Consider the following 25,227-nt stretch of genomic DNA (forward strand, 5'->3'; position numbering starts at 1 on the left):
GTCAGAATGGGCAAAAAGTCCTTCCTAACAAGATTTAAGCCATTAGCCATAACATTCCAGTCTCTCCCAAGTCTTGTGAAGAGCAGCTGAGGGAGCAGGGGTGCTTTAGCCTGAAGAAGAGGAGGCCCACTCTGGCTATTTTTAAGTAATATTTAGGCTATAGCTTTGTCTGTTCCAACTATTATTAATGTCCAGCTTTTGAGCTCCAGGCTTCAGTACAATCCATCTTTGAATTTCACAGGGAAGCCATATAGATCAAATAAAGTCCAACTAGAGGCCTAACAATACTAGCTACTTATGCCAAACAAGCACTCAGCTACTTTCAAATCATATCAAATTGTTTAGCACCAGTATATGCCTTGAATCTGCCATGGATTGGGTTGTGGATTGTCAGAGTTCCATTGTTGCTCCTTCCAGTTTTGTTGAGGCACTGTCTCCCTCTGTGACATCATCCCTTGGAGATGGCGTCTGGATTGCCCAAGAAGACACCACCACCTCGTCTTTTGCTGAGGGAAAGGCTGAAGCCAAACACTGTGAGTAGCCACTGGGGCTGTGTTAAGGCTGGCACCTGCCCTGGTGTCCCTGCTCTCCCTGGCCCTGTTGTCCAGCAGCGCTGTGAAGCTGCAGAGCCCCTCCCCAGCCCTCTGTGCCGTGCTCCTGTTGCTGGGGGCTGTCCTGGTGCAGCAGGGAACACTGTGGGATGCTTCAGTTGTGTCTTGCCTGGCTGTGCCAGTGGAGCCAAGTGAAACCAATGTACAGCTGAAGCCCTGTCCCTTTCCCTTTGCCACAGGAATTCCTTCTGTCAGGCTGGGCACTCACCTGTGCTGCTCTGACCATCCTGCCCTTGGCCACCCGGGCATGTGGGGGAGGGAAAGCTCAAATTCTGCCCAAAGCCTTGGGAGCCATGGCTGGTCCCAGCTGGAAGAGCTTCCGAAGCAGCTGTTCTCTCCCAGCTCCTGTGGGCACAGATCCAGCCCTGCAGGCAGCACTGGAGCCAAGGCCACAAAGGTCCCTTGCTGTCTGGAGCCCCCTTGGCTGAAGATGCCCCAGTGCTGAGGCTCTGTCAAGGAGATCCCTCTGTTTTCTTCTGTGGAGGGCTCTGTCAGCCCAGACAGAGAAAGCAATTTAACAGGGAGAACCAAAACCTGGACACATTCCTGTGCACCTCCCTCTTGGTACAGCTTTGTTTTCTTGCATCTGTTGGACTCAGCCAGCAGCGATATCTCCTTGCTGTGAGCTCTGAGTGTTGTGCAGGGATGGAGTTCAGGCAGTTCTGAGAGCTCCTGCCCATTTTCTGGAAAGGTCACTGCCTCAATCCAAGGAAATGTAAGAGGAAACAAATGCCCAAAGAGCAGAAATCCCCAACCATGTCCCATCCAATCCCAGAGAAGCCAATAGGACAGAGCCATGTGGCTGGAGTGTGTGTATTACACTCTGTATTATTAATTTACTGATGCTAAGGATTTCAGCAGGAAACTTCCAGGGCTCCCAGGACTGTCCTAGTGGCTGTGATCACAAGTTATTCACCAGTGCCACTTGTTCCAGAAAAGCCTCTCTGAACAAGCCATCTCTGAGGCTCTAGCTGGTGTATTTTTGCCTTTCAGCTGCTTCCCTCTAAGTTCCAGAGGGAGAAGACTCCCAGCAGGAAGAAGGAGGCCAGCACTGGGGGGAGTATTCTGCCCAGAATTGGCCCATTTCCAGACAGGAGTGAGACTGGTCCAAAGGTAGCCTTTTCCTGCTCTTTTCCTTTCTGTTGAACATGAAGTTTGAAGGGGGTGTGTGCTTGTGACAGGCTTGCCTCCAGCAAAACACCTCAGTGTCCAGGTGCTGTTGTCATTGCACACTGCTGGGAGGGGTGGACTGGGAGTCCTGATGTGCACAGAGCAACACAAATAACCTCTGCTGAAGCTGCTGGGCTGTGCTGCAGTGTAGCTGCCATTGCTAACAGGGGGAAGGCTGGGGACACAAAGGCACAACATTGCCATTTGCCATTCTCCTGCTGAGAGAGCCTCCTCTAGCTTTGGTGTGGTCACCATCAAATGCTTGGGGTCACAGGATTCCCTCCAGAGTGGCAGCGTTGGCCTTTGAAGGCCAAGGATCTGCAGGAATTACTTCAGATTTAACAAAAGAAATTGCATTCCTGCTTTGGGCTGGAACAATGTGTTGGACCCTGACAGGGTGTTAGATTTTGCAGGCTGCCAGATGTGCAGGGGACTGGCCCTGGGCAGAGGGGAATGGATGTGCTTTATCAGGATCAGTGCCTACTTAGAGGTGTGTTTAAAGCTGCTTTTCTGGCAGGACTGGCCCAGTAGAAAGCACAGTCCAAAGGGGCAGGTGATCAAGGTGGGCTGTTGAGCAGGAAATTGGCAGCAGGAGACATGGAACAAAGTGGTTAAGGATTGCCCTTGAGAGGGGCATTGGGAACACCTCAGGGAAGGGCACAGCTAAGGGCCAGTGTGCTGCAGCCACTCCCTTGAGCAGAATGTGTCTGCTGTGAAGTCCCACAGGAGACCTGCTGGTGTCCCTGCAGTGACAGCAGTGTGGCTGGAGCAGGCAGACAAAGCAGGGGAGAGTTTTCTCAAAGCAATGTCTCTGCTCCTGAAGCATTTGCTGTTGTTGTGTCATTCCAGACGTGCCTCTACAGTGGCATTAAATAAGATAGCAGTAATGACAAGAAAGCACCCATTTAAAACTCGTGGAAAAAGGAGATACCAACTGTCATGGTCTGCGCCTGGCGAAATGCCAGTGCTTCCATGAGAAAACCTCTTTTCCTGGTATCTACTGTGAGATGTGATCAGAGATAGAGCAGAGCAGGCTCCAACTTACGATTGAAAGGAAAAAAACTTTATTAACATAAAACTACAGGGAAAAAACACACAGAACACAGGATGAAAACCTTCCAAATTTCCTCCTCCTCCCCCCACCAAAAATTTCCTAATTCCGTTACCACCCTTTGGATAATCAATTCTCAATTCTTTGAGAAGAGAGGAGTCCCTCTTGCACCACAGACTTCACCCAGGAAACAGGCGAAACTTCTCGTGTTTCCGTGTCACGTGTGGCACCGCCCGGAGAACATTTTGCCATCGTGACCTCTTCCTTCCATGTCCAGTGCTCTCACCACTGCACATGGACCAGAGCTGCTTCTAGGGTTTTTTCTCTTTAAGGATGCTTTGTCCAGTTCCAAAAAAGAGCACAGTCCCTCTCCTTTTGGGACACCTGTCCCCCCCATGTTTCACCCCCTGGGGCTGAGGGGTCTCTTGAACAGAGATCATCTTCCTCTTCTTCTTCTTCGAAGACGGAGGGCACCACCACAACCCTCCTCCACCCTTCGTCTCTGTTCACACACCTTCACATCACCGCACTCTCCTGGCTCTGAGCCACTGCCTCCCCCCAGAATGCAGTCTCTGTGTCACAGGAACTCAAGGGTTCTGTCCATAGCTATCCAAGAAAAGTCCAGCCAAAAGCCACTCCATCATCTCCTCCCACCTAGAATTCTTCTCAACTTCTCTCAATCTCACCAACTCCAGGAGGAATCAGCATTTGCAAGGTTTCCATCGTCCCAAGAAGGGTTAAAAGTCCCAGGCTCTGCCGGTTTGGTTCATGAACTCCCATGGCTGGCTGCCCTGCTGGGCACCCCCCCCTTCTCCTTCACTCCAGCCATGCTATCACAAGCACAGGCTGCTCTCGCTCTCTCTCCCTCCGGGGGGGGAATGGGGGATGGCTGCCCGAAGCCCTGGCAGTGCAATGCTCCTCCACCCTTCGGCCCAGGCCTGGCCTACATCCCTCCGGCCACATGGCTCCCTTCCCCCCCACTGCCCAGCTCAGAGCTGGACAGGGGAGAGGTCTCGTCTGGTCCAGGACCGGAACTCAAAAGGAACTTCCAGTGGGAGTTCACAGCTTTTAACCCCCTGTGTTCTCAGAGGCGTATCCATGCCCTCAGTGGACAAACCAGGTGCCAATATTAAAATCTGGACACCGGTTGGCGTGACCACACCATCCCAAAAAAAAACATTTCCCCTCAAACCACAACACCAACTCTACTTCTACCCAAGTTGCTGAGAAAATAACTGAACCCTACCCTCATTCAGCATTCACCTCCCTTGTCTTTTGATTTTCACCTCATCTGTCTTTTTATTTTTGCCTTTCCTTCTGTTTGAAACACACTAACTTTTAAGTACAATGAAAGGGGACAAAATCATCAAAGCAAAAGAAAACTATTTATTAGTAAGGATTCAGCTGAGCCGGGCGTGTCTCCCTCCCCGAGAGCCAAGCACACACACACCCTCTGAGAAAATGGCAATCTTTCTGTGCCCTTTATACCCGGCTGGGGCGGTCCCTGTCCCCTTTCCCATTGGATGGGTACTCAGGAGCTTCCATTCTCTGCTCACCACGAACTTTTCTGTCCCCTCCCCTCTCGTCCTACTTCCTTTTGGTCAGGTCTTCAACCCTGTCCCTCTCACTGCCACACTCAACATCCAACCTGAACAAATCCAAACCACAAACAACACACAGAACCAACAAATTCCATTCTTTTGCTTTATGACCTTTTGGCTTCAGCCAAATACCACCTCATCTCTCCCACCTCCTCTGGTCCTGTGCTCTTCTTACTGATAGGTCTAAGTTCTAGAGCAAAAAAGATATTTGCAGTTGTGTGGGCCTGCGTTTCCCTGTCTCAGAGTAAAGGACATCCCAGAATTGTTTCCCATTGAGTCTCCTGTAAATCCATGGGTTTTACTTACTCCATGAGTGCTCAGTCAGTGCCCCAGAGCTCTGTGACCACATAGGCACAGGGCTGTGCTTAAGGGAAGTGCTGCCTGGCATTGTGGAGAAAGAAACCTGGAGAAATAGATGCCAAACGAGCAGCTTGGCCTGAGCCTGCTCTGTGTGGCCCAGCAGCTCTGGATCACTCAGAGCAGAGGTGGGTGAGCCACTGTTTGCCCAGTGTGGGCTGGGCAGACGTGCTCGCCCAGAGTCTGTACTTCCCTGGGGATCAGTGGAAGATTCTCCTTCATGAACCTTCCTCCCAGCAGCTGAAGCTCTCCCTGCTCTCTCTCGCCTCTCCAGCTGCCGTCAGCTGCCCCGAAACAGAGCTGGTTTGGGGTTTCCCCACCAGAGGTGGTATTTCAGAACTTCGTCGCTCGGGAGATCTCTGAGATGGAGCTGTCTCTCATTAATAAGGACAAGGTAAGTGCTGGCAGCTGGAGCTTTAACACTGTGCTGGAAGAGGAGAGTGCTGTCATTCCCTGGGTGTACAGCAAAGCAAGTTGTCTGCTGCATCACATGCAGAAGAAAATATCTCAGCACCTTGTTCTGCAAGATGCTGGAAATCTTCCTGTGCTGGGAATTGTCCCCTGATTTTGGCCATGCAGTGATGGTGTCTATCCCAAAGGAGTTTCCTTCTCTTGCAAGCTCTGGATTGATAGGAATGTTGAGGGCTGTACAGTTCTTTCCTGCTCTCATGCTTTGCCTTGAGTCTGTCCCACACCCTGTGTCTCCTTGGTTAATCTTGGCTCCTGGTAGGAGTCTCTGCCTCTCTCAGCCAGTTTGGCTCCCTTTGTGCAGTTCACAGTCACAGCTCAGGGGCTGAGTCTTCTGCACTTTGTGCTGGAATCACTTCTCATCAATGGCATTGGCACTGCAGGAGACGTGTTCTGAAAGAGCCCTGCAATCAGGCTGATGGAGCAGAAGCAGTGAGAGGCCTTTAGGTGCCACTTCAGGCTCCTGCTCAGCTTCATCCAGCTCTGCTCAGCTTTTCCAAAAGGAACAGAGTGCTCTGCTTTCCCTTTGGAGAACCAGAGCGCATCCAAAGCCGTGTGCTCCTGGAGGTTTCCAGCTTCACTTGAAGAAATTGGGATTGTTTTGCAGTTTGCCAAGAGAGCTAAGAGGGGAAAAAGTTGAAAAATGTCAGCAGTTGTGTTCCAGTGTAAAGAGGAAAACTTGAGACCACTGGAATTTCAGTCAGGGAAAGATTTTCTCAAGGGGGGCTTGTGCCAAGAGTGGGCTGGTGGGAGGAGACGGGAGGGAGTTCAAATCATCTGGTTTAGACTTTTGGAGAGCATTTTGGTGCTCAGGGGTTGATGCTATCAGTGTGCCAGAAAATGCATGTTTGCTGTGTCTGTGAATGCCAGAGGGCAGAACCTGGCCTGCTGGCTGCAGGCAGGAATGCCCAGCAGCCCAGCCTGCCTGCACAGGCAGCAAGAAGGCCTGGAGAGCCAAGACTGGCTTTTCATCCTGGAACCACACTGTCAGTCAGTGCTGGTCATGTTTCTCCAGGCAGAAAAGGCCTTTGAAGCCCATAGTCAAGAGGCAAAGCCTGTCTGTGTTGCTGTCACTTTTGGCAAGCTGATTGCTCTCATGGTTTTATGATTCTTCCTTGCTGCTTTACTGCTAATTGCAATTCTCTTTGCCATCTCCTTGTTTTAGGGATTGTCTTGCTGTGTTCCTTCCTTCTTTTGCTTTTCAGGTTTGCTTTTCTTCCCAGTAAGGCCACAGGGCTTGGTCTCCTCTCTTGCTGCTCTGCCTGCCTGACTGTATCCCCACAACGTCCCTACCGAAAGCTAATCTGCTAGAAGGGAATTTCTTCCTTCCCCCAGGACAATGTGCTGGTTTGCTTTCAGGGAGCACATTCCCCCTCTGGAACATGACAACTGCATGGCTGTGTGCAGGCAGAAGCCAGCAGGTTTTTTGGCCTTGTTGAATAGGCAGATGACTTGGTTCAGGTGCTCTGTCTCCATCCTCGTGGTGCTGACCTGCTCAGCCCTTCCTTGCCAGCAGGCACTGCCCTACTGGCCCTGGCCAAAATGCTGGAGGCAGACAGAAGGGATTCCAGTTCACCCTTGTGAAGGATGTGCCTGTGCCTGCAGAGCTGAAAGTGCTTTGGGAAGGGGCCAAGGAGGGATGCCAGCAGGGCACGGACAGGTCTCCTCTGGTCCTGTTGGCACAAGTGGCACAATGATCATTTGGTGTCTTTGCTGCAGATTCCTTGGCTGGTGAAGGTATCCATGGAGAGCTGCCCTTATTTCCAGCTGGCGTGCCCCAGGGATGTGTACCATGTGGTGCCAGCAGGCGCCTCTGCCCCTGTGCGCATCCGCTTCAGCCCCGCCGAGAACAAGGTGAGAGTGGAGGAGCCAAAGCACAGAATGATCTGCACAGCCATTGTTTTCCCTGCACTCTGGCTCCAGCCCATTGCATGCTGTGAGCTTGGCTCCAGGCCATGGGCAGGCAGCCTGCAGCCAGTCACACCTTGGCCCCTGCTGGCAGGCACTGCAGCCAGGCCTGACAGGCTCTGCTTCCCCTCCCTGCGCATCCCTGAGCATTGCCAAGGGAAGATGCAGAGGGAACAGGATGGAAATTCCAGAGGGCTGTTGATAGATGTTGGGCCATCTGTAGGTCCAGGGGAAAGGGTTCCATTATGATGGAAAACACCAGAGGAACCAAGAGGTCAGAGAGCTTTCCTCCTTGCTGACTGGCACCAGCTTCCCTGCCTGCCCCTGGGCTGGAGCAAAGACGGTGCTTTTTCACCCCCTCTGCTCTCCAGCCTTGCAGCTGTGCTGTCCCAGAGCACAAGTGAGCATGGTACAGCTGCAGGGCCAGGGCAGAGGATGTGCTGTGCCCGTGAGCCCGGCCTGGCACAGGCACACTGGGCTCTGGGTGCCCTTGGTCAGCAGGAGGTTGCTGAGCTGCAGGGGACTGGGACACCTGCCTGAAGGAGCTCGTGCAGGGCAGGTACAAGCTGCAGGCAGAGCTGTGAGCCCAGGGCTTGTGGCAGTGACACTGCTGGGGCTCTGTCTTCATGCCTGTCCCTGTGCTTGCTCTGTCAGCTGGCACCCATCCCGTGCCAAAGGTGCTTTTGTGGGGAGGTTTGAACAGCAGTGCTGAGGCCCTGGCAAGTCTGATCTCAGTGCTGGGATCTAGAGGGTTCATGTTCTGATCTGGAGGCTTGTTCATAGGGAAGGGTTTAGGACATGGCATGGAAGGGAGGAAACCTTGCAGGGAAACAAAGAGAGGCCCTTTCCAACAGCATCCTGCTACCTCTTGGCACTGTTCTTCTCCTGGCTTGGTTGGAGAGGCAAAGTTAGAGAGGAGTTCTGAGCCCACTGATGTTTCTACAGCAGGCCAGAGGTGCAGGATCTCTTTGGGTGCAGCTGTTTTCTCATCTTCCTTTTGCTGCTTAGAGCCAGTTGAAGACTTTGTCCTATTCTCAGACAGTTGGAATATAGAAACCTAGAGGAATGTCCTGTGTTCCCAAGCACCATGTTCTTTAGAATGAACTTAGGAATTGTTTAACAATCATTAAAATTTAGAGTAAAATTGTGGTGGCCTAGGGTATGGGTATGACCTAGTGATACAAGAGCTGAATGCCACAGAGATAGGTTTTGCAAAAGTGCCCCGGTGCCTTTAAAATGTGACATATTAGTAGAACTTAGTGCTCATTTTAGGGTGCAATAGGTAAATCGATGCCCTTGGAGCATCAATTTACCTATTGCACCCTAAAATGAACAATAAGTTTTTCTTCTGCCATGGGGATGGCACTAAATGCCCTGTGCTGAGGCAGTTTCTTTTCCTGCAGGATTATTGCCACCAGCTGGTCTGCATGACATCAAGGGAAAGGATCGTTGTGCCAATTCGGGCCATTGGTGCCCGAGCTGTCCTGGACTTCCCTGCCCAGCTGGATTTCTCCAAGTGTGCAGTCCAGGGCAGCACCCAGAAGACTCTGCTGGTGCGCAATGTCGGTACCCAGGCAGCTCGTTACCAGCTGAGCACCCAGAGGTGAGGCAGCTCATCTGTCCTTGTGCAAAACACCTTTGGGGGACAGCAGAGCTGGGAAAGAGCAGCAAAAGGAGCCAGAGCATTGCAGCTGCTGCCCTGCAGCCTGGCTGGAAGGGAGCAGGATGGATGGCATCTGCTCTTGCTTTCTGTGGCCTTGGAGCTTTCTCTGTCCCAGATTTGCTGGAGGCTGCTGGAACATGTTGGTAGCTGGCTTGCACCCTCCTGAGCACAAGCAGCTCCTGAAATGCTTCCTCAGCACTGTCAGCCAAATAGACCCATTCCCTGAGAGGCCACAGGCACGTGGCTTTCCAGTGGTCCTGGAGGGGACCTCTGGCAATCATCTGAGCAAACACACTGCTCAAAGCAAGAGCAGAGTCTGGGGACTGCAAGGTGCCATTGGGAGATCTGGACCTGGCTTTAGATGCCATAGAAGGGAACAAACATATCAATGGACCTAGCTAAAAAGCAGAAGAAAACTACGTGTTTTTCAAGAAAACCCCCTCCGTCCCTTATCTTTTCTGCCTGTCAGTTGCAGTAGTGATTCATTGAGAGGATGGATCTAACAGGGTGAGAAGTGTCTTAAGGAGCAGCTCACAATGAACAGAGAAAAGGCCAAAACTGAGCTTGCCAGCCCCATCTCTTGGCAGTGGTTTTCATTTGGTTATTACAGTGTCAGGGATGTCTCCTGCACAGCTTTTCTATCTGTGGGCTCAGGGAACAGCTTAGTGCTGTTGGCTGAAATTCAGAGGAGTTGAGAGATGACTGCTACAGCAGGAACAGAAGAGTCTGGTGGGTCCAGCCCAGGGTGGGATGTAGCAGGTGAAGGGGCTGAATTGCACTCAGTTTTTTCGGCCTGAAACTGAGTCCTGGACTTGGCTGGATCCTCTTCTCCTGATAATTTGAAAAGAAGAAGACACCTTCTTTCTCAGGCAAGCCCTGAAGTCACCTCCAGGAATGTTCTTCCCATCCTGCCATCTGAGGGCAGGAGCATGTAACATGGGGCAGGAGTGGGAAGGGAATGGAATGGAAGGGAGTGCTGAAGCCTGGCCAGGGATTCCCCTAACTGGCAACTTCTCTGTTCTGATGAAATTTCTGGCAAAAGACTAAGGGAAGAATCCTGTGCCTTGCCCCCAGCAGGCACTGATCCCCCGAGCCCCAGCAGAGAGCTGCAGCAGGGCTGGCATCAGCCCCGGGGCAGATGCAGGAGCACGTGCACTGCTCTGGCTCTGGGGCTGCTGGGGCCTTGTCTTTCCTCCCCTCCCTCCAAAGTCTCACGTCCAGCCCATAAACATTGCTGGCCCAAGGCTTCTCCACCAGCCAGCAGTGATGTTCTCCCCAGTGGCAATGGGAACAGCTCAGCCCATCATTGCAGCAAGAGGTCCTTCATGAGCAGAACCTAAAGCAAGTTCATCAGCTGTCACTGCTGACATGAGCAAAGCTCAGCTTGCCAGATGTTCCCTTTGTTTTTGTGTGTGATGCATTCATCACCAAAGTCCCCAGAAGACACTTTGAAGTGACAGATTGACCAGCAGCAAAGCACCAAGGCCAGGAACTTTTGTTTGCTCAGTGGGGCTGTAGAAGAGCACAAAGCCCAGCAGCTGCTGGGCAGAAGCACTTTTCCTCTGGGCTGTCCCTGAGCATCAAAGCACAGAGTCTTGTGTTTGTCAGACAAGAGCTCTTTACCTGGTGATCAATGCTGATTGCTCCTGGTAAATCCAAAGTGCACCAACACAGTTGCATAATTATTTCCAACACATTGCACAGAGTTTGTCTGGTGGGCCAAGCAAGCAGTTACCAGCCTGCATGACAACCCAGAGTCCCAGACTGCATTGCTGGTAAATACACAGAAACCTCCTGTTCTGTTTCCTTGATGTGCTCCTGCTGATGGTGCTTCATTGAGCTGGGATTGGACCCTTCAGACTGTAAATGGCATCCTCCTTTTGGGTCTTGTTTCCAGGTCACTGTATTGCTCTAATCTGCAGTTGCACTCTTTCAGAGTTTTGATTGCTCCTTTTCTTAGAAAAGGAAGCTCTCATTGAAATGCTGATAAAATGTGTCTTTTTGGCTAAATCAGGATGTTTTCAATGGAAAAGAAACCAAAGAACCACACTGCAACAGTAACTATTCCTTGGTCTTCAGGGAATAGTTCCTTCTCCCTGTCTGATTGCTAGGCTGTAATCTGCCAGGACAGGGAGTGCCCTAACGTTTGCATCTCCTGAGATGAGGTTCATAGGCAGCAGGAAAAGAGAAATTCCTGAGGCAATCAGTGTCAAGTTGTCATGCAGATAGCTCTGAACCCTCTCTGTGCTCTTCAGAAACCATTCTCTGATGGGATTGGTGGCAGTGGGACCCTTGAGCCTCATTGCAGAGAGCTGGATGCAGAGTATGGGGGAGCTGAGGTCATTTTAGCCCCAGGATCTGGTGAGGGCTGGATCTCCTCAGCAGTGGCTCAGTGGCTGTTTCTGATGCTGTCTGTTCTGGCTGTCTTCTGCTGCCTGTGCTTGGTTTGCTCCCTGCTTGCCCCAGGGAGCTGCAGTGAGCTGCAGTGCAGAAGGAATGTCCTGGCCAGGTGTCCCCCCAGCCCTGCTCCCTCTCTCTGTGTTGCAGTCCTTTCTCCGTGGTGCCGGCCACAGGAGCTCTGGGCGCTGGTGACACCGTGCAGGTGACAGTGGGATTTCACCCGCGGGCCAGCGGTGACCATTGGGGCTCCCTGGCAGTGAGCTGCAGCACAGGTGAGTGCTGGGCCCTGCACGGGCACAGGACAGTTCTGCACCATGGCTCCGTGCTGTCCCATCCCCTGCATTCCCTCCAGAGGTACCTCCCCTGCTCAGCTTCACCCCAAAGCAAACTGAGAACTCCTTGGTCTTTAGGGGCTTGAGAAAGTGAATCCCCTCTAACAGGCAGAGATTTTGGACTCCTGTTGTGCTGGGAGTTGCTGAGTGGAGGAAGGAGGATCCCTGATTCTCCACTCCCATGTGGCTATGCCTGGCTGAAGTTTTATTTGATTCCTGGGCAGTGCTGTAGGTGAGGTCTCCATCAGACTCTCTCCAATGCAGTGGATTTCTTGCACACCTCTGTCCCATGTGTGTCTTCTCCCCTGGCTTGCCACAGACCCTTTTTCTCTGTGGCCCTTACACATAGATGTAGTTTCTGTCTAACAACATTTTCAGGTGCTCTAGTTCTTTTTTTTGTGACAAACCCAAACAAATTTTTCCCTGTCCCCATTTCCCAGGCTGTTCCTGCTGTTGCAAACCTCTCACATCTGTCTCCCATTTGATTTCTAGACTGAGGAATCCCATTCAGTCTTAATGGAGAAGCTGCTCTGTACTTACTCATCTTTCCTTTGTCCCTTTTTTATTTCATTTGCAATGCTGCAGCTTGGTTTTTCAGATCAGAACAATATCAAAAATTTCAAGACTGATGTGGCTGTGGCTTTGGCCAGGGAGATGATGATGATGATGATGATGATTTTCATGGTGTTCATTTTGCAGTGGTTTGTCACATTGCAGAGACAGGCTGGTTGTATTTCCTCCCCTGTGTCCCCTCCTGCTGGGGGCTGTCACTTCACTTGTTCCTCTGGGCCTCCTTTTGCTGCCCACCTGCCCCCAGGCATATTTGCTGGTCAGCAACAAGGGATCCAAGGGATCAGGAGAGACAGAGTCTGGTGGGATGCCCAGGGAGAGTCTGGGCAAGGCAGGACTGAGCAGGGCTCCTCAGCCCTGTCACCTGAAGGACTTGGATGCAGAAATCCTGGTGATCTGAGTGGGTCACCGGAGCACATGGACCAATCTCCCTGTCCATACTGTCACCTTGGGGCCAAATCTCCACAAACACCGTCAGAAATAAGGTGTTTAAGGAACTGCTCAGGACATCCCCACACTCTAACACAGAGCTGTCAGGATGGGATAAATGCACTGATTCACAGAACTGCTCATTCAGCTCAAAACTGGGACACTTTCTTCTGTGCCCTGTGGTTTGCTCCGTTCCTTGTGCTTCCATCAGGCAGTGAGCTGAGCAAAGACTCCCCTTTGCTTTGTTCCAGGGGAAGAAATTATCCACACAAAGCTCCACGGAGAAGCTGTGGATGTCAACGTTGGGCTGAGCACAAGTTCCGTGGAGCTTGACAAGACTTTCATCACCATGTCAAGCCACAGAACTGTGTTCATTGAGAACAGGAGTAACATCACAGCCCACTTCCAGTGGAAGGCTTTTCCTAGTGAGGAAGAAGAGAATGAAGAGAAGAGGAGGTTGGTTTGAAAGATGCATTTCAGTGAGATCCATGGCCCAAGACTGAAGCTAATGTTTGGCCTCAGGGGGGTGTTGGTGCTTTTGAAGGGTTTAGGCCAAGCAAACCATCCCTGGCACTGGGGTGTGTGTCCCTGGCCTTCAGGAGCTCAGCACTCAGTATTCCAGTTCCATTGATACTCAAGCCAGGGATGGCATTTTGGGAAGGAAAGGTCGATTGTGATGACTGGATTTCCTCAGGTTCTCATTGGGCTCTTGTCTCTCTAATCTTCTTCCTACATGACCTGGCAACATCCCTAAACATTTCCTGAATTGCCAGCCCCTCTTTCCAAAGGTGATACACCCTCTTCTTTCCCTTAGTTCCTTCAAAAGCATGGTCCAGGAGAAGGTGGCAAAGGTGCCAGAAGACCCCATGCTGTTCTCCCATGACATTTTTTCCATCGAGCCAATGGTAAGTGATAGCTGAGAACCTCATTTTCCTCCTCCTCCTCCTCTTCCACTTGCTCCTCCCAAGCACCCTGCCCCCGTCCCCCTTCCCCCGGCTGCAGTCACTGGGCAGATCCTCAGCTGGCCCCATGTGGTGGGAGGGAGGACATGGAGTTTCTGGAGTGGCTGCAGAGCTCCCTGCTCAAAGCATTTGTGCCCTGCAGGCTCAAGGCAGGGCTGGGAGCCTGACAAAGCCGAGCTCTGCTGTCAGGCTCGAGCTGCTCAAGGCACTGTGTGTGTGTCCCTGCAGTGTCACAGGGAGCAGTTATTGCAGGCAGGGGCTCCCCCAACACGTGGGGTTCAGCAGAGGCTGTTGGAGCACTGCCAGCTCACACACTGACCTGAAGCTTGCCACGGTTCCCTGGCAAAAGGAGGTCAAATTCAGCCCAAGGGTAATGCCAGAAATGCCAATCCCCTCCTGTAAGCATGCCTTGCACTATTTCTGAGTCTGCCTTCCAGTGTCATCTGTGAGCCTGGACACCAGGGTGCAAGGCTGAAATGGGCCTTTGGAGCTCTCCTGCACACAGGGACACAAAACCTTTTCCTTTTCTGGTGATGCAAGCAAACTGCCACGTGCTCCCATCAAGCAGAGCCCTGATTCTGAGTGCTGGCATTGTGAGAGATGATGAGTACCTGGTGTGTGCACAGTGCAAAATCCCTTCTCATCTTGGAGTAAAGCCCAGAATAATCCCAACCTCTGCTTTCTTTCAAAACAGCTTAACTAATATTTGCATTTCAAGGAAGGGCATCATGTTCTCTTCTTGATCACTCCTATGGCCCATCTAAGGCCAAGAGCCACCAGTGCACAGGGGCAGTTGCATCCCACTTTGGCTGCCAGCAGCATGATGGGACCAAGAGCTTGTGTCAGAGCAGCAGGAATCTTGTGGAGAGTGGGAGCTGATCAGCTGAGCATTGAGAGCTTCCAGCGCTGGGTTGAGCTGGGTTTGGAGGGTTTCCTTGGCTCCTTGGGTGGTTCACTCATCACTGATGCTCTAAACAAAGGCTTACAGGAGTGTGGTTGCAAACAAGCAGTGTGAAGTGTGCAGAGCAATGTTTTGCTGTCTCTCTCTGTTGTAGGAGGGAGAAATCGGGCCGAATTGTTCGGCCGAAATCAAGGTGACCTTCAAACCCCTGGAAGCACGGGAGTATGGAAGTGTGGCTTACTGCAGCATCTCAGGTGCAGCTCCTTTGCCCTGCTTCTCTGCCCCTCAGTAAAGCCATGGTGCAAGCCTGAGCCCACTGGGCTCCCATGGAACTGCTGGGAAGAGTCCCTGGTCAGCAGGGACACCTCCCCCTAGACCAGGAAGCTCCAAGCCCCATCCAGCCTAGCTTGGAGCACTTGCAGGGCTGGAACCTCCACAGCTTCCCTGGGGAACCTGCTCCAATCACTCACAGTAAAAAATTCCTTCCCTGATATCTAACCTCAATTTCCTTTCTTTCAATTTCTACCCATTACTCCTTGGCCTGCCACTCCAGGACACCAGAGATGTTTTAAACTCAGCAAAGTGGTGGCTCAAATTGGAAAGCAGCCTGAGGAATGGGTTAGAAATTAGAAGTCAGCCCCAAGGGATATCTCCTGAGGGGAGCGAAGGGTCCAGATCTTCTCCTGCAGCATCAGGAGCTGGTTGCATCCAGCTCAGTGTCAGGCACTAGCACTGAGGCAGCCTGGAAAATGCAGTGTAACAGAGGGAATGATTGCACTGCAATGGACATCTCTCCCCAGGCCGTGAGAGCAGGCTGCCCCTGCAGCTCCGAGGGGAAGGCCAAGGACCCTTGGTTGAACTCAGCTCTCAGACTCTGGACCTTGGGAACGTTTTTGTCAACACCCCCCACGTCTATGAGGTGAGCAGCAGGACTTGGGATGGATCCTGATGGCTCCTGAGGCAGCAGCAAGCATGCTGGAGCTGTGGAATTCCTGCCACCCTGGGCACTTGTGAGCAGGGAATATTTGATGTCCTGCTCAAATCTGGGGGGGGTCAGAAAGGTGTGTCTGTTGTTCCTGAAGCCCCAGTCCCTGCTTTTGGGCAGCCTTCCTTAGGGATCAGCTGGGAGGCTTCCTGCACCACAACCCCTTGGCCCATGAACCCAGCACTGGCTCCAAAAGCTGCATGTTCAGAGGCTTTTGTGGCAGTGCAGACACAAGGTTCCTTTGGCCTGGGCTCTGCAGAAGCAGCTGACACAAACTGGCTGCCTTTGAGCTTCAGCCCACTGCAACAGCTTCCAGGCAAGTGTCTCCTGCTGATTGCTGCAAGACACAGGAAAGCCTTGGGAGTTCTCTCCCTTGCTGACCAGTCCCTCAGCACACTTCAGCCTTGGTGCATCTCTGGCTCTAGAAAGAGAAAAGTGTCCCTGGGAATAAAGCAAAGCATTTTTCTACCTATTTGCCTCCCGCACAATAGTATCAAGCTTGCCAAAAAAAACCATGAGAGATCAACTCTCGTGGGTAGAAAGTGAGGCACTGCATCATGCCAGACATTTTCAAAAGCTTGGCTGGGGAAGAGAAAGACACCCTGAGTTTTCTTACCAAAAGATGGTGCTATCTGTACATTTTGATGCTGATGCCTCATTCCCAATGTATTGTTTTCATGGTGTGGGGAAAGGTGAATGAGCAGATGGTGCTGGTGGAACTGTGCTAACTGGGGCAGCAGCAGCTCTGGGGTGATTCCTTAGGCAGCTGCAATCAGTCCATGTTGCTCTCAGGGCCAGCTCTCAGTGAGCTTGGTGATGCTGAGCAGAGGTGCACAGCTCTGTGTCCATGGGATCACCCCAGGGTGAGTGCAGTTCTGTGGAGTTACCTCTGCTCTGCAGGAAAACCCAAAGGCAGAACTTGTCCTGTTGTATCTTTTGACTTCTGCCACTCAGCAGCACAAAGCATCTTCTGCCTTTTCTGGCTGTTCTTGGCATCATGAGACAATAACTCCCAAGAAGGGAAGGTTCCACATGTATTTCCACTTTGCTTTCTTGCTGCTGCAGGTGAAACTGATGAACCAAGGAGCTCTTGATGCTCCCTTCACCTGTATCCCTTCAGCCACCAAGGTGGGCTCCTGCTTCAAGTTTGCACCCGAGGAGGGCATCATTGCAGCAGGAGGGAGCCAGACTGTGCAGATCTCCTTCAGTGCCACCGTGTTGGGCAGCTTTGAGGAAGAGTTCCAGCTCAGAGTGGCTGGATCTCCTATGCCTGCCATCCTGACCATCAAGTAAGGACCCTAGGAGCTGGGTGGGCACATCTGTAGCTGTCTCTGGGACATCCCCCACCTACCTCATGTTGGGCTGGAGCAGAGAAAAAAGGTGTTTCCTGAGGTCTGAATCTGTGCTCTGATGCTGGCACTGCTTTAGTGTGAGGATGCCTCCTGCCCTTGGTGGTGCCTGGGAGCTGGAATGACTCCTCCCTGCAGAGATCTCCCTGTGCCTTGGGCCATGGCAGGCAGTGGGATGGATCAGACTTGGGCAGCAGCTGCTCTGGGATGTCCCACCTGAATGGGCCAGCCTGGCTGATTCTGCAGCAGCAGCAGTGCTTGTAAAAACTTGTGTTAATAATCCATTGCAGGTGGGCAGCAGCAGCCTCAGCTCACCTCTGCCAGCCCTGCTGGGGGGGACAAGCTGTGCTCCCAGCTCCTGTGCACAGAGTGCTCTGGTGCCTCCTTGGCACAGCCAGGAAAGGGCTGAGGTGGGAGTCAGGGAACTGCAGCAGGAACTGTCCCAAGGACTTGGGCATCCTCCTGTGGGCTGGGGCCATGGCAAGGGATAGTCCTGGCCCAGCACAAGGGAGAAGGGCTGATCACAGGGGAAGCAGAGCTCAGTCCTCAGAAGCACAGCAGCGTGAGGCCTTGTCCCTGCCAGCCTGAGCCATGTGCTGCTGGGATAATGTAGTGGGAGCAGGAGAGCTGTTCTGGCTGCTCTGCAGCTTTGGAGCTGGGCTGCTGCTGTTGGCAGGCACTGGCTCAAGGCAGTAAAGAAATGGAAGCAATCTGCACTGGATTACACCAAGAAGATAAGGGAGAGGGATAAAAAAGAGCAAGGAAGTTCTTACCTAGCAAGAGAAAAGTGGCAAGTAGGTGTGCCCACAGTGGAGAAACAATGATGCTGGCTTTGTTTTTGGAGGAAAAGTGCTGCTTTTGTGTTTTGGAAATCAAGAGGGAACCTTTCACCATCAAATAATTGATTCTCCTCTGTCCCTCCCCAAAAGTGATCAGGGGTGTTTCTGCATAAGCAGCTTTCTCCTTGGGCAAGGGCAGGTGTCTCTTGTTGAGATGTGCAGAGCAGAGCCAGGGGCAGTCCTGTGAACACAACACAAGGCCCAGGTCACTGCTCCTTGAGTTTGAACCAAAAGGCAGAGTGGGCATTGATTGGCATCAACCATGAAATCAACTGGTGAGTGTTGTGCAGCTTCAAGTGCTGATTTCAGTGGATGTTGGTGACTTTTGGAGTTTGTCTGCTGAGTTCAAGAACAGCTGAGGTGCTGTGCTGGATTCAGGACACCCTGGTTTGGTTGCTGAAGCTGTTGCTCTTGGCTGTGCCAGCTGGTGCACTGCTGACAAGCTGGTCCTTTCCTCTGGGATCCATCTGTCCCCGGCTAGAACTGTTGCTGCTCCTTTCAGAGGATGTTTGGGCATGGCCTGGATTCATGTCTCAGAATTCTGTCTGTAATGATTGTGTGGGTCAAACTCTGCTGAGAAAGCTCCTCCATGGGAACAGCAGTTCCAGCTAAGAAGGAGCAAAGCAGGGAACCTGTGGCTGCAAGGGCTGCTTACAGAAGTGTGTGGGGACACCTTTATGTCCATCCCCTTGCAGACGGGGAAACTGAGGCACAGAGCCATGTCTGGGTGTGTGTTCAGGGTCCTTCATGGGACCAGCAACAACCTGGGGGCTTCTCCTGCCTGCCCTGTGCCCAGAGCCCATCAGTGGCTGTTGGCTGCTGGCCACTTGGCTTTAGCTGCCTCCTGTGCACGGGGCCCTGTGCTGAGCACATGGGGCTGTGTTGGTTGGAAACCCAGGGTGCCCTGAGCCCAGGTTTTGTGCCCCCGAGCCAGGACAGCCGGACCTTTGCAATTCCTTTAACCGAGCCATTTCCTCCTCTGTCCTCGCCCTCCAGGGGCAGCGTCAGTGCACTGAGTTTACACTTCGACCTCCCTGAGCTCGACTTCGGGGACATCTCCTTTGGTGAGTGTTCCCTGGGCTGGGACACAGCCTCAGGAATCTGTGCCTTCCAACAGAACAGCATCCCTCACTCACGCTCTGCCCCAGCAGCCTCTCCATGCTGTGAACTGCAGGGCTGCTGCTGCCTCAGGTGGCATTTTGCCATTGGGAGATCCAACAGAAGCAAGGAATATAAAGTCAGTGTTTTCTGGTGTCTCTGTGCTGCTTTGAAAGACAGATGTCTGTCAAGGAAGGTGGGAATCTTCCTGCAATGGAAAGATGAGCCCATCCCTCCAAATAATTCTACCTTTGAAATGAGAGAGCTCCCAGGCAAAACTATGGGAAAAGGAATAACAGTTCTTTCCTAGACTCGATCAGGAGAGCACAGATAAGAAGGCAAGAACAGACGTTTCCCAGGCGCCAAGTCCCGTTTTTCCCCTTGAGTGGAGTTCGGGTCCCAGCAGGAGGAGCTGTGGGATCCGGCAGGGCAGTGATCCCCTCCCAGCCGGTGCAGGGAGGGAAGGAGGGAAGGGAAGGGAGGAAGGAAGGAAATGCTCCTTTTGCAAACTGCCAAAGGGCAGGGGGATGTCGGCAGTGCGGAGCAGCAGCAGGCAGGAGCAGGGCAGGCAGGCAGGGTCGATGGCAGCGCTGAGCTGCAGCCAGGGCAGTCCCGGGGCCAAGCACACAGCCTCCCGCAGCAGCAGCGGCCGAGCTTCGATCCCCGAGCGGGAGGAAGGGAAGCTCCGCTCCCTGCCCGAGCTCAGCTCCGACTGCACAGCCGCCCCCGGCATCATGCCCGAAATCCCAAAAAACCCCGAAGGGAAAAGCCCAGCCCCAGGGCCAAAACACCCCAAAACCCCTCTGCCCCTTCCCAGACCAAGGGCAACATTCACTGCCAAGCCTAAACCCAGAACAATGAAGTTCCTGAACTTTGGAAGGAAACTCATTGCCTTTCCTGAGCTGCTTCTTCCCCAGCCTGCATCGGCATGGAGGCACTTGTCAAGTTGCCTTGTGAAGAAATGAAACAAGCAAGGCAACAGATAGAAATATGGTTCTGAACCAGGAGATTGATCCTGCTGAATCCAATTTCATTCCTAAGGTCTCTCCAGCTGAAGGCAGCTGTTGTATCTTTGCTTCTTTGTGACTGTTGACTGTTGTCTGCATGTGCTGAGCTCAGTCTCATTTGAGGTTTTGACATCTGGGTTTGTCCTTTTTGTGCCTCTCCTACCTCCCTGCTGGAGTCACTGCTGGAGCTGGCAGTGGTCATTTGGATGGGCCCAGAGAAGCTCTGGGCTGCACCTGCAGTCCCCATCTGTGTTCCAGGGACTCTTGGTGAGCAGGCCTGGGGAGAAGTCTCCTCCCCACAGAGCTGGCCAGCCCAGCCAGGTGTGCCCTGCAGAGCAGGTTGTGGCTGCTCTGCGGGCTCGGCAGGACATCCCCACCATGAGTGGCTGTATCTCTGGCTTTCCAGGATGGAAAGCAAATCTCAGAGCTAAAGTGGGCTAAACCCTTGCAGGCAGCAATCCCAGTGAGCAGCATGGCTGTGATGTCCCTGTTTGTTGGGTGAGGTGGGACCTGATTCCTAATTGCTAATCTCAAAGCAAGGCTTGGGTGTGCCCCCAGCTGAGTGGGCTCTGAGCTGTCCCGTGCTCAGTCTGTTTGGCCCAAATCAAGAGATGCCTCAAGGATGCTGCAGAGAGAAGCTGCATTAGGGTGCTTTGCCTCACGTTCTAGTTCCTGATTCCATCCTCACTTTCTTTTGCTGTAGCTTCTTCTCAATGACGACTCCCTGTTTATATCTCTTGAAAACAGTGGGAGTGTTGGCAGGCTTCCCAGGGAATTTGACAGCTTGAATTCTCAGAGTAAATGCTGAGTCTGGATGCACACCCATCACTGAGAGATAAGTGGTGCTGGTTTGGGGCAGGTGAGGGAGCTCCTCCCCATCCCAAAGAGAGAAGCTTGCAGTGTTGAGCAGGGCTAGGAGTGGGCATTTTCAGGGCTGCAGTCTGGAATCTGGAAACTGTGTCAAAGGGAACTAAGTGACAATTAATTCCTCACGCACCTTCTCGGTGAGCTGTAGTTCAGATAATAAAGAGCTGAACTCCAATCCCACTTTGATCCTGCCAGGATATTCACCCCAGGATCATGCCATCATGGGTGCCTGACTGGATATTTGTGTCCTTTGCCAGGCTTTCCCTACACCCAGCGCTGTCGCCTCACCAACAGCTCCGCGGTGCCGCTGACGTTCCAGCTCCGCATGTCGGACGATGGCACGCAGCCGGCTGTTGACAGCGTGGATCAGATCCGCAGGCACAGCGACCCAGCCTGGAGGAAGGGAATCCATTTCTATGTGGAGCCCAGGGAGTTCACCATGAATCCCAGCCGAGGGACCATCCTCCCCCAGGGACACCAGGACATCGAGGTACAGCCAGAGTCCAGCCACAGACGCTGCAGCACCAGGGCTGAAGCTGCACTGGAGTGTGGGAGGGCTTTAGCTCTGGTGCCAGCTTTGAGCATGGTGGGAGGGAGAGATCTGCACTGCTGGGAGGCCTCTGCTAGCTGGCTTACTCGGGATGTTCCTCCAGGAGCACTGTTTGGTTTCCAAAATCATCTGCTGAGGTCACATACCTTATGGTCAAGGCCTGAAGCCATTCTTGTGTTTTTGAGAGCAATTGATTTGATTGCAAGTGGGCAGAGCAAGGATGATGGCAGAAGGTGGCTGTTAGAGAGATGTCATTGTATAAAGCAGTTGGCTTTTCTTCTTGGTCTCATTTCCCCCCTCCTGGGGAGCAGAATGATTTGTGTTCACTGCAGGAATCTCTAGAGGGGACAGAAAACTTTGCAGCCATGTGTAGTGGTTCAAATTTATTTTATTGATTTCTTCTTAAGTGGTTTGTTCTGTTGTACCCCCATGTTCTCCCCGAGTTGGTTTACCCCTGGGTTTCACCCTCCCTCAAAGCTGTCCCTCATGCCATTCCTTGCCCCTTGTTCCAGCTCTTTCCCTGCCTTTCAAGGCAACCCACCCCCTTTTGTTCCCCAGCCTTCTTTGCCAATTTGACCTCGAGCCATTCCCTGTCTGCAACACTCCTTTGGAATTCCCCTATTCCTGGAGGTCCCATTGGCCCTTGTGAGCCACCCTCTCCACCCTCCTACCCCAAGTGGCCCCAGATGTACACTTGATGTAATCCCCTCCCTGCTCCCCTGAGGATTCCCTAATGGTTTGCTGTTTGTATCGCCCCCCCCCCCCCCCCCCCCCGATTTGTGCCTGTACAAAAGCCGTTTCACAGGAGTGCCCAGGGCTCTTTTGCCTCTGATCCCCTTGCTTGGAATAAACCCTTCCTTGTGGAACTTCAAGACAGGGAGCCTCCTCCTTTCTTCTCTGCCTGCTCCCTGTCGTGGCTTGTCTCTTGCACCATAGAGCAAGTGGCTCTGAGGGTTCTGCCTCTGGTAAGTGCCCATCCTGAGGCAGTTCCCCACTCCTGGCATGGGGCCAGAGTTCTGAGAGCCAGCCCGGGCTCTGGGTCCCACGGCAGCCATGAAGTGCCCAGCACCTGCTGGGCCACACTTTGCCCTCAGCTTGCTGCTGTAAAGCTGAACTCATTTTGTTCAAGTCAGATTTCCTCTGCATGGGTGTCATTGTAGTCAGATGAGAAATTGGACCCCTAATTTGAATTCAGTATTGCAAAGAGCTTTAGTCTAATGTCTGAATGTAGCTGACCTATGCCCTGATAGCAAGGTGTGTTTAACAAATCTGGTATTGCCAGAAGGCTTTTGTTCCTCTGAGACTGTGCTCTACACATGGAGCTGCAGAAGAATGAAGGCCAAATCCTCCTCAAGAACTGGAGGATATCACAGGTGGGTAATGAGCTTTTGTAAGGAAGAATTTCCTGTTCTTCTCTTCCACCAGGTGACCCTGTGTTCCAACACGGTGATGGAGTTCCGCCGGAGGATGCTGGTGGACCTGGAGGGCATTGGCAAGGGAGTGACAAAACTGTTCATCACAGCCAGGTACCAGCCCTTGCCTGGCCTCCCCCAAGCACTGCCTTGCACAGGCTTTGCTGGCTGCAGCTGCCAAGGAGAAGTGCTGCTTAATGGCCTCATGTTGTGCCAGCTGGACATGAGAACAGCAGGGCTTGGGCAGCAGCCTGTGGTGAAAAGCAGCCCTGCTCACAGCCCAGCACAGTCCTGGGCCCTCTTCTAAAGGGACCAGGAATGATATCATTTCTTGGCCTGGGTTTTGGTGCTTGAGGTGGAACAAATTTGCCGAGGGCCTCCTCTCCTTCTTGCTGCAGGATGTGGAGTTGTGCTGGTTGTGACCAGCGTGCATTGGTTTGGGCCACAGCAAGCAGCCTGCTGAGAGTCAGGCTCTGCTTCTGTTCATGAGGGCACCTGGCAGGGGGGAAGTGGCTCTCAGCAAGAGTGGCGAGGGCAAGGTCTTAGGAGGGGAAAGCAGCCCTGGATGTGGCAGCTCAGCTCCAGTTTTTCTCCTTCCCTCTCCTTCCCATTTTGAGCTTTAATATTCTCAGAGTTGAGACTAAAGGCCGTTGTTGCTGCAGCAGAATTCCATCCTGCAGTGCTGCTGTGGGTGCCAGTTGAATACCCAGAGGGATGCAGCTCCCTGGTGCTGTTCCCTGTCCCAGGCAGAGCCATCCAGTCAGTGCCTGGGCTGCCATTCTGTAAAGCAGGTGGAGCTGGGGCCAGTCAGTGCCTGGAGCTGTGGAGGGAAGGAGGGAGGGAGCTGCAGGGCCTGGGAGGGGGTGATCAGCCACTCTGGAGGGCAGCTGGTGTCTCGTGCCCTCCAGGGCTGGGGCAAAGAGCTGAGTTCTCAGGCAGGGCAACAGCACCATGGCAGAGAAGGGAGTCATTTTTCCTGAGACACTGGAGCTGTGTGTTCCTTGAGCCTTAGTGAGCCCTGATCCTTGTTGGGAAGGCTCCCCCAGAGCTCGTGGATCACTGGGACTGTGACAGGAGTCCTTGCAAGGCTTCTTGGGCAAAGGAGGGGCTGAGGCAGCTGTGGCACAAAGTGCTCTGCCTGGGGCACTTGGCAGCCTCTGGGTGCTGCCTCAGGGTTTGCCCCTCCTTGACAGGACCTGTTTGAGTGGGAAGAGGCAGAAGGCAATTTATCCCTGTAGGGCTGTTAAATGTTCATTTGACAGTGACCAATGTGTTCTGCTCCATTGCACAATCTTTGGGGGTAAACGTTCTCCATTCTCTCAGTATCTCTGATTCCCCTGGGGTCATCTCTTTGCCCAGATGTCTCGTTCCTGAGCTCCAAGTGTCCCCCTATGTGCTCCAGTACGATGAGTGCCATCTGAAGGTGCCCTATGAGAAGAAGCTCGTCATCAGGAATCCCAGCCACCTCCCTGGCTGCTACGGGCTTATTCCCCAGGTTTGGCATCACATCCACCTCCTCCTGTCAAATATTATTGAGGAGATTATTAGGGGAAAAAAATGGTTTGGATGAGACTTTGCTGCTTTCTATTCAGTCTTAAAGATCGTCTGAGAACAGGATCCTACCCGAATGTAAACTTGAGGAGGCAGTGTAAGCTGCTGAGGGAACAGTTGATGTTCTAGTCTTCAGGGTGTTTTCTTGTGGGAGATCTTAGAGGGTTGTGAAAAGCTGCTGCATCCAGAGACACCAGTGCCTGTGCTGGCAGCCTCCTTGCAGGATCCCCTGCGAATGTTAAGCCTCCAATTCTTGCATCTTGTTTGTTCCTTTTACCTTTGTCCTGGGGAGTTTTAAACGTGTGTGTAAGTTGCTGTTGCGGTGGATGTTAAGGAGTCTAAAGTTTCTTCAGAGGTGCCTCTGAAGCTGCATTTCATTCTGTCCCTTCCAGAAACGCAAGGAGGACTCTGCTGTGTTCTACTCCAGCCCCCAGCCCTGTGGGATTGTCCAGCCCCAGAGCACAGCAGAGATCCCAGTTGTGGTGGAGGTGCAGGCGCTGGGCGAGCATCGCACCAACGTTCTCATCGGCGTGTTCGGGGATGAGAGAAACCCCCTGGTGAGGGCAAGGGGAGCTGTGTGCCTGTGGGCAACTGCTCCTGGCAGGGGCACAAGGACAGGGATTCTTCTGGGGAAAACAGGCACAGGCTGCTGTGGAGAAGGACAGGAGGGATGGGTGGCACAAACAGTTCGTGCCTTAGAGGTGGGAATCTCAGTGTCTGACACAGAATGGAGTTGGGCTAAGCTGGGATCCAGGGTCATTTTAGTTCATTGTTCTTTAAAATGCTGTTCACTTTGGAAACATCTGGTTTAAATGCCATCTCTCTGAGCACAAAAGAGGAGGTCAGAAGACTTCTAAGAACCTTGAGCTTTCTATAAAAGAAAGGAAAGCTGGCATTTGAAGTGTGGATGCAAAGATTGAAACTTATCTTAAGACATATGGAAATGGTGATGCCAAATTCCCTGGATGGCAGCAAACATCTGAACCTGGGCCATTGTGGCACTGCCTGTAAATCAGTGAACAGGAAGGACAGGCAGTGCAGGCTGTGCCAGGGAGCCTGAAGTTTGACAAAACAGTTGCTTTCAACTCTCAGGCTGCTTCCCTTAAAGAGGAGGGTTTCTCCCCACCAGAAGAACCAGTTGTTTAA

General features: G+C 52.6%; 1 protein-coding gene across 1 annotated transcript; it reads left to right on the plus strand.

Annotated features, from left to right (window-relative positions):
* The first annotated feature begins 461 nt into the window (after positions 1–461).
* LOC132334626 (hydrocephalus-inducing protein-like) lies at positions 462–25,227 on the plus strand. Its single transcript, XM_059860727.1, has 13 exons — positions 462–533; positions 6,978–7,112; positions 8,570–8,769; positions 13,375–13,465; positions 14,578–14,677; positions 15,224–15,342; positions 16,474–16,697; positions 18,593–18,660; positions 20,826–21,058; positions 22,544–22,644; positions 23,890–24,025; positions 24,534–24,638; positions 25,174–25,227. Exons 1-13 carry the CDS (start codon positions 462–464, stop codon positions 25,225–25,227), a joined length of 1,638 nt encoding a protein of 545 aa, XP_059716710.1.

Source organism: Haemorhous mexicanus, chromosome 16, assembly GCF_027477595.1.
Source record: "Haemorhous mexicanus isolate bHaeMex1 chromosome 16, bHaeMex1.pri, whole genome shotgun sequence".
Classification (NCBI taxonomy): domain Eukaryota; kingdom Metazoa; phylum Chordata; class Aves; order Passeriformes; family Fringillidae; genus Haemorhous; species Haemorhous mexicanus.